The following is a 14346-nucleotide window of genomic DNA, read 5'->3' on the forward strand; positions in this document are numbered from 1 at the left end:
GCCATAACTTCCCTTCCAAGAAGTAAGCATCTTTTAGTTTCACGGCTGCAGTCACCATCTGCAGTGATTTTGGGGTCCCCTAAAATAAAGTCCGCCACTGTTGTCACTGTTTCCCCATCTATTTGCCATGAAGTGATGGGACCAGATGCCATGATCTTAGTTTTCTGAATGTTGAGCTTTAAGCCAACTTTTTCGCTCTCCTCTTTCACTTGCATCAAGAGGCTCTTTAGTCCTTCTTCACTTTCTGCCATAAGAGTGGTGTCATCTGCATATCTGAGGTTATTGATATTTCTCCCGGCAATCTTGATTCCAGCTTGTGCTTCATCCAGCCCAGTGTTTCTCATGATGTACTCTGCATGTAAGTGAAATAAGCAGGGTGACAATATACAACCTTGACGTACTCCTTTTCCTATTTGGAACCAGCCTGTTGTTCCATGTCCAGTTCTAACTGTTGCTTCCTGACCTGCATACAGATTTCTCAAGAGGCAGGTCAGGTGGTTGGTATTCCCATCTCTTTCAGAATTTTCCAGTTTGTTGTGATCCACACAGTCAAAGGCTTTGGCATAGTCAATAAAGCAGAAATAGATGTTTTTCTGAAACTCTCTTGCTTTTTCCATGATCCAGCAGATGTTGGCAATTTGATCTCTGGTTCCTCTGACTTTTCTAAAACCAGCTTGAACATCTGGAAGTTCATGGTTCATGTATTGCTGAAGCCTGGCTTGGAGAATTTTGAGCGTTACTTTACTAGCGTGTGAGATGAGTGTAATTGTGCGGTAGTTTGAGCACTCTCTGGCATTGCCTTTCTTGGGATAGGAATGAAAACTGAACTTTTCCAGTCCTGTGGCCATTGCTGAGTTTTCCAAATTTGCTGGCATATTGAGTGTAGCACTTTCACAGCATCATCAAGGTCTGTCTAGTCAAGGCTATGGTTTTTCCAGTAGTCATGTATGGATGTGAGAGTTGGACTGTAAAGAAAGCCGAGTGCTGACGAACTGATGCTTTTGAACTGTGGTGTTGGAGGAGACTTTTGAGAGTCTCTTGGACTGCAAGGAGATCCAACCAGTCCATCCTAAAGGAGATCAGACCTGAGTGTTCATTGGAAGGACTGATATTGAAGCTGAAACTCCAATAATTTGGCCGCCTGATGTGAAGAACTGACTCATTGGAAAAGATCCTGATGCTGGGAAAGACTGAAGGAGGGAGAAGGGGATGACAGAGGATGAGATGGTTGGATGGCATCACTGACTTAATGGACATGAGTTTAGGTAAACTCCAGGAATTGGTGATGGACAGGTAGGCCTGGTGTGCTGCAGTCCATGAGGTCGCAAAGAGTCAGACACGACTGAGCGACTGAACTGAACTGAACTGAAATGAGGGGAAAGCAGGGGTGAGGGAGTGGGAAGGAAGGGGACAGGTTAGGACTTGGGGATTAACAGATACATACTACTTTATATAAAATAATCAATAAGGTCATACTATATATATATATAGCACAAGGAACTGGACTCAATATCCTATAATAATCTATAATAGAAAAGAATCTGAAAAAGAACATATATATATATATATATTCAGTTTTACGTAACATAATATTTTGCTCCACACTAGAAACTAACACAACTTGTAAATCAACTATACTTTTAAAATCTACCACATTCTTCTAAAGGGTGCATATTCTTGCACTGTTATGGACGTATGGGCTTCCCAGGTGGTTCAGTGGTGAAGAATCCACCTGGCAATGCAGGAGACTTGCGTTTGATCCCTGGGTCAGGAAGATCCCCTTGAGGAGGAAATGGCACCCTACTCCAGTGTTCTTGCCTGGAAAAACCCCACGGACTGAGAAGCCTGGCAGGCAACAATCTACAGGGTTGCAAAGAGTCAGACACAACTGAGTGACTGAGCATGCATGCATGTACATTCCCTACTGATGAGGCATTTAAAGTACCTCCAGTTTTTTCTATCACACAACTCAGTTGAGCAGGCAGAGGCTCACAGTGTTGCTGAAGAGTTCATAAGTTAGTAACACAGTCGGGACTGTTCATGCAGGGTCTGGAATGTCAGTTGGGGTCCTTCCCCAATAGCTGCTTGTGGGGATCCTATGGATTCCACACCCTAGTTTCCAATTCCTGATTCCATGGCAAATACTCCCCTGCCTCTCTTTTTCTCTTTCCATCTCTCCCTTATCAGATATATAATTTGAAAATATTTTCTCCCATTTTGTGGGTTGATTTTTCACCTTCTTGGTGGTATCTTTTGAAGTACAAAATTTTTAATTTTGATGAAGTCCAATTTGCCTATATTTTCTTTTATAATGTATACTTTGGTTGTCAACACAAAATGACTCCCTAATCCAATGTCACAAAGCTTTACATTTATGTTTTCCTCTAAGAGTTTTATAGTTTTAGCTCTTATATTTAGGTCCTAGGTCTTAGAATAAATTTTTTTATGTGTGTGAGGAAGGAGTCCAAGTTCATTTTTTGCAATGTGGATATCCAGTTGTCCCAACAAGAAGACTAGTCTTTCCCCCATTAAATTGTCTTGGCACTCTTGTCAAAAACCAATTAATCATAAATATAAGGGTTTATCTCAGGAGTGTCAATTCTACTTCATTGATCTAAATGCCTATCCTATGCTAGTGCACACTATCATCATTCTGAATCTTTGCAGTAGGTTTTGAAATTGGGAAGTATGAGTCTTCCAACTTTGCACTTTTTTCCCAAGACTGTTTTGGCTTCCCTGGTGGCTCAGATGGTAAAGAATCTGCTTGCAATGCAGGAGACACAGGTTCAATCCCTGAGTTGGGAAGATCCCCTGGAGAAGGGAATGGCTACCCACTCCAGTATTCTTGCCTGGATAATCCCATGGGCAGAGAAGCTTGGCCGGCTACAGTCCATGGGGGTCACAAAGAGTTGGACATGACTGAGTGACTAACACTTGGTTACTCTAGGTCCTTTGCATTTTCAGGATGCATCCTGAAATCCATGAATTTCAGGATCAGATTGTCAATTTCTGCAAAAAAAGGTAACTGGGAATTTAATAGGGATTGTGTTGAATCTGTGGATCAATTTGAGGAATATTATCAAAATGAAGATTGCTGGGAAAAATATCAATAACCTCAGATACGCAGATGACACCATCCTTATGGCAGAAAGTGAAAAACTAAAGAGCCTCTTGACGAAAGTGAAAGAGGAGAGTGAAAAAGTGGCTTAAAACTCAACATTCAGAAAACTAAGATCATGGCATCCAGTCCCATCACTTCAAGGCAAATAGATGGGGAAACAATGGAAACAGAGAGAGATTTATCTTTTTGGGATCCAAAATCACTGCAGATGGTGACTGTAGCCATGAAATTATAAGACGCTTGCTCCTTAGAAGAAAAGCTATGACCAACCTAGACAGCATATTAAAAAGCAGAGACATTACTTTACCAACAAAGGTCCATATAGTCAAAGCTATGTTTTTTCCATAAGTCATGTATGGATGTGAGAGTTGGACCATAAAGAAAGCCAACCGCCAAAGAATTGATGCTTTTGAACTGTGGTGTTGGAGAAGACTCTCGAGAGTCACTTGGACTGCAAGGAAATCAAACCAGTCAATCCCAAAGGAAACCAGCCCTGAATATTCACTGGAAGGACTAATGCTGAAACTGAAACTCCAATACTTTGGCCACCTGATGTGAAGACCCTGATGCTGGGAAAGATCAAAGGCAGGAGGAAAAGGGGAAGACAGAGGATGAGATGGTTGAATGGCATCACTGACTCTATGGACATGAGTTTGAGCAAGCTCCAGGAGCTGGTGATGGATAGGGAAGCCTGGCATGCTTCAGTCCATGGGGTCGTAGAGTTGAACATGACTGAGCGACTGAACTGAACCAATATTAAGCCTTTCGATTCATAAACACAGGCAAACTTCCCATTTAGTTAGAGTTTCTTTATTTCTTTTAATGAAGTTTGTAGTTTTCAATGTACAATCTTACATTTGTTAAATTTATTCCTAAGCATTTTATTCTTTTTGATGCTGTTATAAATGAAACTGTTTTCATTTTCAGATTGTTCATTGTTGCTGCTGCTGCTGCTGCTGCTGCTAAGTCTTGTCCAACTCTGCGACCCCATAGACGGCAGCCCACCAGGTTCCCCCGTCCCTGGGATTTTCCAGGCAAGAACACTGGAGTGGGTTGCCATTCCCTTCTCCAATGCATGAAAGTGAAAAGTGAAAGTGAAGCCACTCAGTCGTGTCCGACTCCTAGCGACCCCATGGACTGCAGCCTTCCAGGCTCCTCCGTCCATGGGATTTGCCAGGCAAGAGTACTGGAGTGGGGTGCCATTGCTTTCTCCGTGTTCATTGCTAATGTATAGAAAAATAATGATTTCCCTATGCAAGTTTTCCCTTACAGGTGCCCCAGGGCATAGACCCATTGTTGCTACTGGTTTTTCCTAAGTTATATACCAAAGACTCCAGAAGGCTTTTCCTTGAAGAGTCAACCAGGTGGTGCTCAGGACCCTGGGGCAGCAGCTGGCTCCTAAAAAAGTCCATGACCGTGGGCACCTCTGTCTCTACCCTCCATGTTCGTGACGCCACCTGGCCTTCTCTTGCATGTTGGACAAAGGATGAACCACAAGAGTTTCTTATCATCACTTTCAAATGAGGATTTTTCTCAAAATAGCAGCAGCAGCCAGGGGAAGGGAGGGAGGTTTTATTCATTTCCACAGTTTATACTGAACCTTTTGGAATTACTGTTTTTCCCAAATTTTTCTCTGGCGGTGGATGTGTCATTGAGCCAGCCATCCCCTGAAGCCTTAGTACCCCAAGCTGCCCGCCAGGAGGGGGTCACTACCCTCCCGGAGCTTCTCTTGGATCTCTTTTAAAAGTTCCCCAACAAATAGGATTCTTGCTGGAAAAGGAAGCTTGGTTAAGAAATGTCAAATATGGCTTTATAAATAAAGTCCTGCCCTGTGATGAAGTGGCCACCCTAGCCCAGAGAGATGCTCAGAATTGGATATGGATGAGAGCGACCTGCCTGTGCTGACCCCAGTGCTCTGTCCCCATCATCCCGACCCTCTGGTTTCAGTAGATGTCCCTAGATGGGCTGAGCCATGTGCAATAAGAACATGGATCTGCTATATTTCTTGACTAGAATTCTGAAATTGTATATCTATAAATATATGTTTATTAAGTGAAAAAAAGAAAAATAACGATTTTCGTATATTGATCTTTGCTGAAGTCATTTATTAGTTCTAATAGTTTGTGTGTGAATATTCCTTAAAATTTTCTATACTAGATCATAACATATGTGAATACAGTTTTACTCCTTTTTTCCAATCTGGTTGGCTTATTTTTCTTGCCTAATTGCCCTAGCTTGAACCTCCAGCACAATGTTGAATAGTAATAGCTAGAGTGAATGTAGTTGTCTTGTTCCTGTTCTGTTTCTGATCTTGGAGAGCATCAAATTATTCATCATTAAGTATGATGTTAGCTGTGGATTTTTTGTAGATGACCTTTATCTGGTTGAGGAAGTTCCTTTCTATTCCTAGTGTGCTGAATATTGTTATCATGAGTGTTGGATTTTGTCAAATGCTTTTTCTACACCTATTGAAATGATCATATGACTTTTGTCTTTTATTCTATTAATATGGTATATTACATTATTTTATTTTCATGTGTTAAACAACCTTGTACTCCTAGGATAAATCTCACTTGGTCAAGATATATAATCCTTTTTACATGTTTTAATGTTGCAGAAATCTGTATCCATCTTGTGATGCTTTCATCTGCTTTTGGTTATAGGGTAATACTGGTCTCATAGAATGACTTGGAAAGTGTTCCCTTCTTTGGTATTTTCTATAATAATTAATGAAAGATTAGTTAATTCTTCTTCAGACATCTGGTAGAATTCACCAGTTAAGTCATCGGTGCCTGGGCTTTTATTTGTGGGAAATTGAATTTATCCATTTAAGTTCTCTAATTTGTTTGTTGGCATATAATTGTTCACAGTATTCTCTTACATAATCATTATTTTTTTAAGATTGGTAGTGATATCCCCTATTTCACTTCTGATTTTAGTTATCTGAGTCTTCTCCCTTTTTTGGCTTGGTCAGTCTAGCTAAAAGTTTGTCAGTTTTGTTGATAACCAATAACTTTTGCTTTTGTTGATCTCTATTGTTTTGCTATCCTCTATTTCATTTATTTTCACTCTATATTATTTCCTTCTGTTTGTTTGAATTTAGTTTGTTCTTCTTTTTCTAGATTAGGTTATTGATTTGAGATTTTAGAAAAATAAACATTTATAGCTATAAATTTCCTTTAAGTATTGGTTTAGCTGTATCCTATATGTTTTGGTGTGTTGTGTTTTCATTTTCAATCATCTCAAAGTATCTTCTAATTTTCCTTGTGACTTCTTCTGTGACCTATTTGTTATTTAGGAATATGTTGTTTAATTTTTACACATTTGTGAATTACCCAAATTTCCTTCTGTTGTCAATTTCAAAGAACATACACTGTTTTATTTTAATCCTTTTAAATTTATTAAGGCTTGTTTTATAGCCTAACATATGGTCTACTCTGGATAATATTCCATGTATACTTGAGAAGATTGTACATTCTGCTGTTGTTGAGTAGGATGTTGTACAGATGTCTGTTATGTCAACCTGGTTTTCCCTGATTCTCTTAGAGTAGAAGCAGGGCAGTTACTTCAGATTATAGCCTAACACTCCACTTCCACCTAACTTTGCCTCTGAGGCCAAGATGTTATTGTGCTTCAATGATAATAATAATAGCAGTCATCTGCGCTAGGCACTCTACATAAAATCATTCATCTAATCCCACCACAGGCTCACCTTTGTACTCCAAGCAGTTGCTCCTCTGTATAAGTGGAGTTCCCCTCACCCTGTCTGGTCTGACTCCATTCATTCTCAGACTTCTTTTCCTTCTGTCCCTTCATGCAGTTACAGCAACCACAGGGGTCATGACTTTCAGGAGGTCTGTCTTCTGGGTATTTGTTTCTTCTGACTGCATCAATGTAAGCTGCAAAACAACAGTACCTCCATAAGGGTTCACTCTGACCTGCAAATCAACTTTGCTACTGGCCTTAGCTATCTGGGAGGCTGCCTATAGGCCAGTGAATGTTTGAGGGCCAGGTTAGTGGTATCATACTGACTTTTACAGATCCAAATCCATACAAAGCAGAAGAAACATCTTCCTTGAGAAAACAATACAGAAAATATAGAAGCAATCATGAAAAACTTTTAATGTCAGAAACATGAAGCATTAAAATGTCCATCATCCCTATAGGCATCAGCCAGCAAATAATCTTGATTCAGGGCCAGTAAAGGCACTCCAGAGGCATCTGCCCAATACCTTGGATTTAGGGCAGCACCACGGAAGTCTATTTCTCTGTGGTTCATGGTCAGGAGAGAATTGTTCATAACATATTTTTTTTTGTTGCAATATTTTCCACCACTAAGATTTAAAGTAGAGATGAGTTCAATGTTTAAATGGTTACAGAACTAATACATACAAGACATTTGGCTAGATAGATCAAGGAGGTGTATCAGTAAGACCTACTCCTGACCACAAAGAGGTTACTGTTTAAAGGGAGAGAATTTAATTAATCATAATGCCTGCAGAGTGTGAAGAGGGCCATAGGAATATAGTCAAAGAAGGCAGAATGCTCATGTCCTGTCTAGAGGATCTGGGTAAGACAAAAAACCCTTTTCTCCTGCTTAATATCTTAGTGACTACCCGTTGCTCCATGTCCAGATCTCTTCTTATGGGCCCAGCCTGTCTCTTTAGCTTCAAATCTCACCACAAGGTCCTCTGTACTCTACCTTCTACCACAACAATCTCCCTTCAGATCAGCAATACCTTGTTTTCTCTGGGCCTTAGCACATGCTGTTCCTTCTGCCTGCAAAACTTTCTCTAAGTAGGTCTGGCTAGCTCCAGCACATCCTTCATGTCATCATATGTAACGCTTTCTTCATGAGGCCTTCTCTGAAACCCAGGTCGTGTTGAGTGCCTTAACAGTATACCCCCACCAAATCTACGACCTTGCTGTGTAGCCCAGGACATTCTGGGCTTCTTTTGTAACTGACTGTTTACCTGTCAAACTCTCTCAGTAGACTGAGAGTTCTGTGGGCTCAGGGGACCATGTCTGTCAAATCCATAATGCAGAATACATAATAGGCATTGGTTCAGTCCTCTTTGCCTGACTGTAGGATGGAATGGGCTGGCCTATCCGTCCCAGTGCTGGATGCAGGGGCAAGACGAAACCCAGGTCTAGGGTCAGGCAGCCCAGTTTGGAGGCGAGGATAAGGGCCGGGTAGGCAAGCTGCGGGAGACCGCGTTACCCCGCCCACCCTGGCGCGTGCCGGGCTTGATAGCTGCAGGCCCTGGGCGGGGCTGGGGGCCGGAGGCAACAAGTCGTCACAGGTGACTGTGGGTATCGAGCCGGGTCCTCAGCTTGAGCCAACGCTTCTGGATTCCATATCCCGGTCCCCTGTCCTGGAGAGTCTCCTACCTCACCAGGAACCCCACTCAGGCCCAGCATCTTCTCATAGGCCTCTGTCCTTCATCTCAGGCCCAGGATCTCAGCCCTTTCAAGTGCCTTCAGGAGTCCCATCCCTGATTTCTCCGAGACCCTGCCCTGTCCCACCCTCCAGCCAGGACCTGGTACCTTCCGTCCAGCGCTCCCCGCTGCCCAAAGTCGCTGCCATATCGGTTCCCAGTCAGCAGGTCGGCCAAGCCTCCCCCGCGCCCGAGGCTAAAAGGGAAGGGGGGCAAAAAAGCGCGAGGCATGCTGGTCATTGTAGTCCAATCCATAGGAACTGCGGCTCACTGGACTACAATCCCCGGCCTGCATTGCGCCAGGGGTCGCAGCTGCAGTGGTGTAAAGGGGCGCGACCCTTGAAAGGCCTGTGGAGGAGTGTTGCTGCCAGTTGACTGTTAGCAGCTCATAGCTGCTACTGTGACAACTGCGGGCAGAGCTTTTCCTCATTTGTAGCGTGGGGATAGTGGCTTCCACGCCGCATAACAGCTGGGAAGTTCAAGGAGACGCGATGAGATTCACTGGGAAAGACATTGCAAACTATGGGCTAGAGGGTGACATTGTGACTATTTTTAGCCTCAGGGATGTCCTTTTAAAATATACGCTGACCCCCTAATTCTGTGTAAAAGTGTGTGTTTGGTCCAGGACAAGTTTTGGTGATGTTGAACCCAGCTCTGGGAAGAATCAAGGAAATTAAAAGGTGAGAATTTTATGTGGTTAGAAGGCAGTGTCTCTGGCATAGTTTCATTAGAATGTCCAGTAAGAGTAAGGCGTAGAGAAAGAAGAAAAAGTCAGGTTTTGGAGCTGGCATTAGATTCCTATATTTGCTTTTCCTTAGTCTTCATCCATCCCAGGATGTCTGAAGTCTCCATCAGACATCCATCCCTGAAGTCTCCAGGGCCCCTCTGAGACTTCTCTCCTCCACCCCATTCGTTTACTGGACCCATCCCCTTTTCTGAAGTACCAGGCCCTAGGAGATGAGTGAAAAGGAAATGAAGAATTATCCCTGCATTTTCCCACTCAAGTTTGCATGGAGCCTAGTGAAGAATAAAAGCGATTCTTAAGTGTCCTTACTGATTCATCCCTGCAGGTGAGTTGGGATGGCCAAAAATCAGGTCTGCAGAAGTGAAACATGATCATGTACATCCTCAAACAAAAAAATCACCTGGAATTCACTGAGATCTTAGTCACAAAGACCAAATAAGTTATGTCAACTATGATATCAAATAACAGCTACTTAGGTAGTTGGGGTGGAGTGGGGAGATATACAGCCCTAGACACAAACTGAAAGGGTAAATGCCTTCAGTTGTAAGCAGTTCCATCCCTTCCCTGCAGTCATGGCCCTGGGATACATGAACATCAGTGTGTACACAGAAGGCTGGGTCCTGAAGAAGCCACTTGTGCTCTTCAGACAAGGGGTCTGATCAGGGACATCCTTTAGGTGGTTAAAGGAAGCTTATTTGGTTTAGGGAGGCTAGACAGACTACTCTAGAAGATGAACAGGGAAAGGTGGAATATGTCTTGAAGTCCAGGGACACTGAACTAGAGTCAAAGATGTCAGAATACCATGAAGTCAGAGGTATCTGGTTGAGAGTGGGCATGCTAGAGCATTATATGGGAGAAATTGGATTGAGAAGAGTGCTATGAATTATGGGGCTACTTAGGAGTAGGGTCACAGACTACTAACCAAACTGATCACATTGACCGCAGCCTTGTCTAACTCAGTGAAACTTTGAGCCATGCCGTGTAGGGCCTCCCAAGATGGACGGGTCATGGTGGAGAGTTCTGACAAAACGTGGTCCACTGGACAAGGGAATGGCAAGCCACTTCAGTATTCTTGCCTTGAGAACACCATGCTGCTGCTGCTGCTAAGTCGCTTCAGTCATGTCCGACTCTGTGTGACCCCATAGACGGCAGCCCACCAGGCTCCCCCGCCCCTGGGATTCTCCAGGCAAGAACACTGGAGTGGGTTGCCATTTCCTTCTCCAATGCATGAAAGTGAAAAGTGAAAGTGAAGTCTCTCAGTTGTGTCTGACCCTCAGCGACCCCATGGACTGCAGCCTACCAGGCTCCTCCATCCATGGGATTTTCCAGGCAAGAGTACTGGAGTGGGGTGCCATTGCCTTCTCCTGAGAACACCATAAATAGCATGAAAAGGCAAAAAGACAGGACACTGAAAGATGAACTCCCCATGTTGGTAGGTGCCCAATATGCTACTGGAGATCAGTGGAGAAATAACTCCAGAAAGAATGAAGAGACAGAGCCAAAGCAAAAACAACACCTAGTTGTGGATATGACTGGTGATGGAAGTAAAGTCCGATGCTCCAAAGAGCAATATTGCATAGGAACCTGGAATGTTAGGTCCATGAATCAAGGCAAATTGGAAGTGGTCAAACAAGAGATGGCAAGAGTGAACATCAACATTTTAGGAATCAATGAACTAAAATGGAATGGATTTGGTGAATTTAACTCAGATGACCATTATATCTACTATTGTGGGCAAGAATCCCTTAGAAGAAATGAAGTAGCCATCATAGTCAACAAAAGAGTCCAAAATGCAGTACTTGAATGCAATCTCAAAAATGACACAATCATCTCTGTTTGTTTCCAAGGCAAACCATTCAATATCACATCCAAGTCTATGCCTCGACCAGTAATGCTGAAGAAGCTGAAGTTGAACGGTTATATGAAGACCTACAACACCTTCTAGAACTAACACCCAAAAAAGATGTCCTTTTCATTATAGGGGACGGGAATGCAAAAGTAGGAAGTCAAGAGATACCTGGAGTAACAGGAAAATTTGGCCTTGGAGTACAGAATGAAGCATGTCAAAGACTAACGGAGTTTTGCCAAGAGAACTCACTGGTCATAGCAAACACCCTTTTCTAACAACACAAAAGAAGACTCTACACATGGACATCACCAGATGGTCAATACTGAAATCAGATTGATTATATTCTTTGCAGCCAAAGATGGAGAAGCTCTATGCAGTCAGCAAAAACAAGACTGGGAGCTGACTGTGGCTCAGATCATGAACTCCTTATTGCCAAATTCAGACTTAAATTGAAGAAAGAAGGGAAAACCACTATACCATTCAGGTATGACATAAGTTAAATCCCTTATGATTATACAGTGGAAGTATATTATACAAATAGATTCAAGGGATTAGATGTGATAGAGTGCCTGAAGAACTATAGATGGAGGTTTGTGACATTGTACAAGAGGCAGTGATCAAGACCATCCCCAAGAAGAAATGCAGAAAGCAAAATGGTTGTCTGAGGAGGTCTTACAAATAGCTGAGGAAAGAAGAGAAACTAAAGGCAAAGGGGAAAAGGAAAGATATACTCATTTTAATTCAGAGTTCCAAAGAATATCAAGGAGAGATATGAAAGCCTTCCTCAGTGATCAATGCAAAGAAATAGAGGAAAATAATAGAATAGGAAAGACTAGAGATCTCTTCAAGAAAATTAGAGATATCAAGGGAACATTTCATGCAAAGATGGGCACAATAAAGGACAGAAATGGTATAGACCTAACAGAAGCAAAAGATATTAAGAAGAGGTGGCAAGAATACACAGAAGAACTATACAAAAAAGATCTTCATTACCCAGATAACCACAATGGTATGATCCCTCATTTAGAGCCAGACATCCTGGAATGTGAAGTCAAGTGGGCCTTAGGAAGCATCACTATGAACAAAGCTAGTGGAGGTGATGGAATTCCAGTTGAGTTATTTCAAATCCCAAAAGATGATGCTGTGAAAGTGCTACACTCAATTTGCCAGCAAATTTGGAAAACTCAGCAGTGGCCACAGGACTGGAAAAGGTCAGTTTTCATTCCAATCCCAAAGAAAGGCAATGCCAAAGAATGCTCAAACTAGCACGCAATTGCACTCATCTCACATGCCAGTACGGAGAAGGCAATGGCACCCCACTCCAGTACTCTTGCCTGGAAAATCCCATGAACAGAGGAGCCTCGTGGGCTTCAGTCCATGGGGTCACTAAGAGTTGGACACGACTGAATGACTTCACTTTCACTTTTCACTTTCATGCATTGGAGAAGGGAATGGCAACCCACTCCAGTGTCTTGCCTGGAGAATCCCAGGGACGGGGAGCCTGGTGGGCTGCCGTCTATGGGGTCGCACAGAGTCGGACACAACTGAAGTGACTTAGCAGCAGCAGCAGCAGCAGCACATGCTAGTAAAGTAATGCTCAAAATTCTCCAAGCCAGGCTTCAACAGTACGTGAACCATAAAATTCCAGATGTTCAAGCTGGTTTTAGAAAAGGCAGAGGAGCCAGAGATCAAATTGCCAACATCCATTGGATCATTGAAAAAGCAAGAGAGTTCCAGAAAAACATCTATTTCTGCTTTATTGACTATGCCAAACCCTTTGACCGTGTGGATCACAACAAACTGTGGAAAATTCTTCAAGAGATGGGAGTGCCAGACCACCTGACCTGCCTGTTGAGAAATCTGCATACAGGTCAGGAAGCAACAGTTAGAACTGGACATGAAACAACAGACTGGTTCCAAATAGGAAAAGGAGTACGTCAAGGCTGTATATTGTCACCTTGCTTATTTCACTTACATGCAGAGTACATCACGTGAAATGCCAGGCTGGATGAAACACAAGCTAGAATCAAGATAGCTGGGGGGAATATCATTAACCTCAGATACACAGATGACACCACCCTTATGGCAGAAAATAAAGAAGAAGCAAAGAGCCTTTTGATGAAAGTGAAAGAGGAGAGCGAAAAAGTTGGCTTAAAACTCAACATTCAGAAAACTAAGATCATGGCATCTGGTCCCATCACTTCATGGCAAATAGATGGGGGAACAATGGAAACAGTGAGAGATTTTATTTTGGGGAGCTCCAAAATCACTGCAGATGGTGACTGCAGCCATGAAATTAAAAGATGTTTGCTCCTTGGAAGAAAAGCTATGACTAACCTAGACAACATAGTAAAAAGCAGAGACATCACTTTGCCAACAAAGGTTCATCTAGTCAAAGCTATGGTTTTTCCATAAGTCATGTATGGATGTGAGAGTTGGATTATAAAGAAATCTGAGTGCTGAATTTATGCTTTTGAACTGTGGTGTTGGAGAAGAACTCTTGAGAGTCCCTTGGACTACAAGGAGATCAAACCAGTCAATCCTAAAGGAAATCAGTCCTGAATATTCATTGGAAAGGCTGATGTTGAAGCTGAAGCTCCAATACTTGGGCCACCTAATGTGAAGAACTGACTCATTGGAAAAGACCCAGATGTTGGGAAAGACTGAAGGCATAAGGAGAAGGGGAAGACAGAGGATGAGATGGTTGGATGGCATCACCGATTCGATGGACATGAGTTTCAGTAAGCTCCAGGAGTTGGTGATGGATAGGGAGACCTGGTGTGCTGCAGTCCATGGGGTTACAAAGAGTTGGACATGACTGAGCGACTGAGCTGAACTGAACTGAACTAGGAGTAGGGTCCAGGTTCAAGAATTCTGGACAAGATTTGGGAAGCTGAGGCCTCTTGGAAATGTCTGGTACCTCAATGACCTTTCCCGTTATCCTCTGAAACCTCACTTCCTCCACTTCTAGATGGCTTGGTGACTTCTAGATCAGTAAAAAATGGTTTAGCATACAACTTTCTCAGATATTACCATGCAAATATATCCATCAGCTCATTTACACTTCAATTAACACTTCTGGGTGAATTTTTCTGTGACTATATCACCAGGACTAACTTAGAACTCCAAATCCTCAACATTTAGAACACGTCTGTGCCAGTTTTTGCTTAAGCACGCCAACTACACAACAAAA

At 42.7% G+C, this 14346-nt stretch overlaps 1 protein-coding gene across 2 annotated transcripts in view; it reads right to left on the minus strand.

Moving 5' to 3' along the window:
* The window catches only part of DNAJC18 (DnaJ heat shock protein family (Hsp40) member C18), a 31420-nt gene extending 22633 nt beyond the window's left edge, over window positions 1–8787 (minus strand). Inside the window, exons 1-2 of one of the 2 annotated variants that reach the window (XM_061424687.1) lie at window positions 8669–8784; window positions 6834–7020 (exon numbers count right to left, since the gene is read on the minus strand). In XM_061424687.1, the coding sequence (XP_061280671.1) occupies window positions 6834–7020; window positions 8669–8708 (227 nt within the window). In that variant the 5' untranslated portion in view covers window positions 8709–8784. Of the gene's footprint in view, window positions 1–6833; window positions 7021–8668 lie in introns of both variants that reach the window. The other variant, XM_061424686.1, reaches the window with a different exon arrangement.
* Between the last annotated feature and the right edge of the window lie 5559 nt (window positions 8788–14346).

This window comes from Bos javanicus, chromosome 7 (genome assembly GCF_032452875.1).
Source record: "Bos javanicus breed banteng chromosome 7, ARS-OSU_banteng_1.0, whole genome shotgun sequence".
Classification (NCBI taxonomy): Eukaryota; Metazoa; Chordata; class Mammalia; order Artiodactyla; family Bovidae; genus Bos; species Bos javanicus.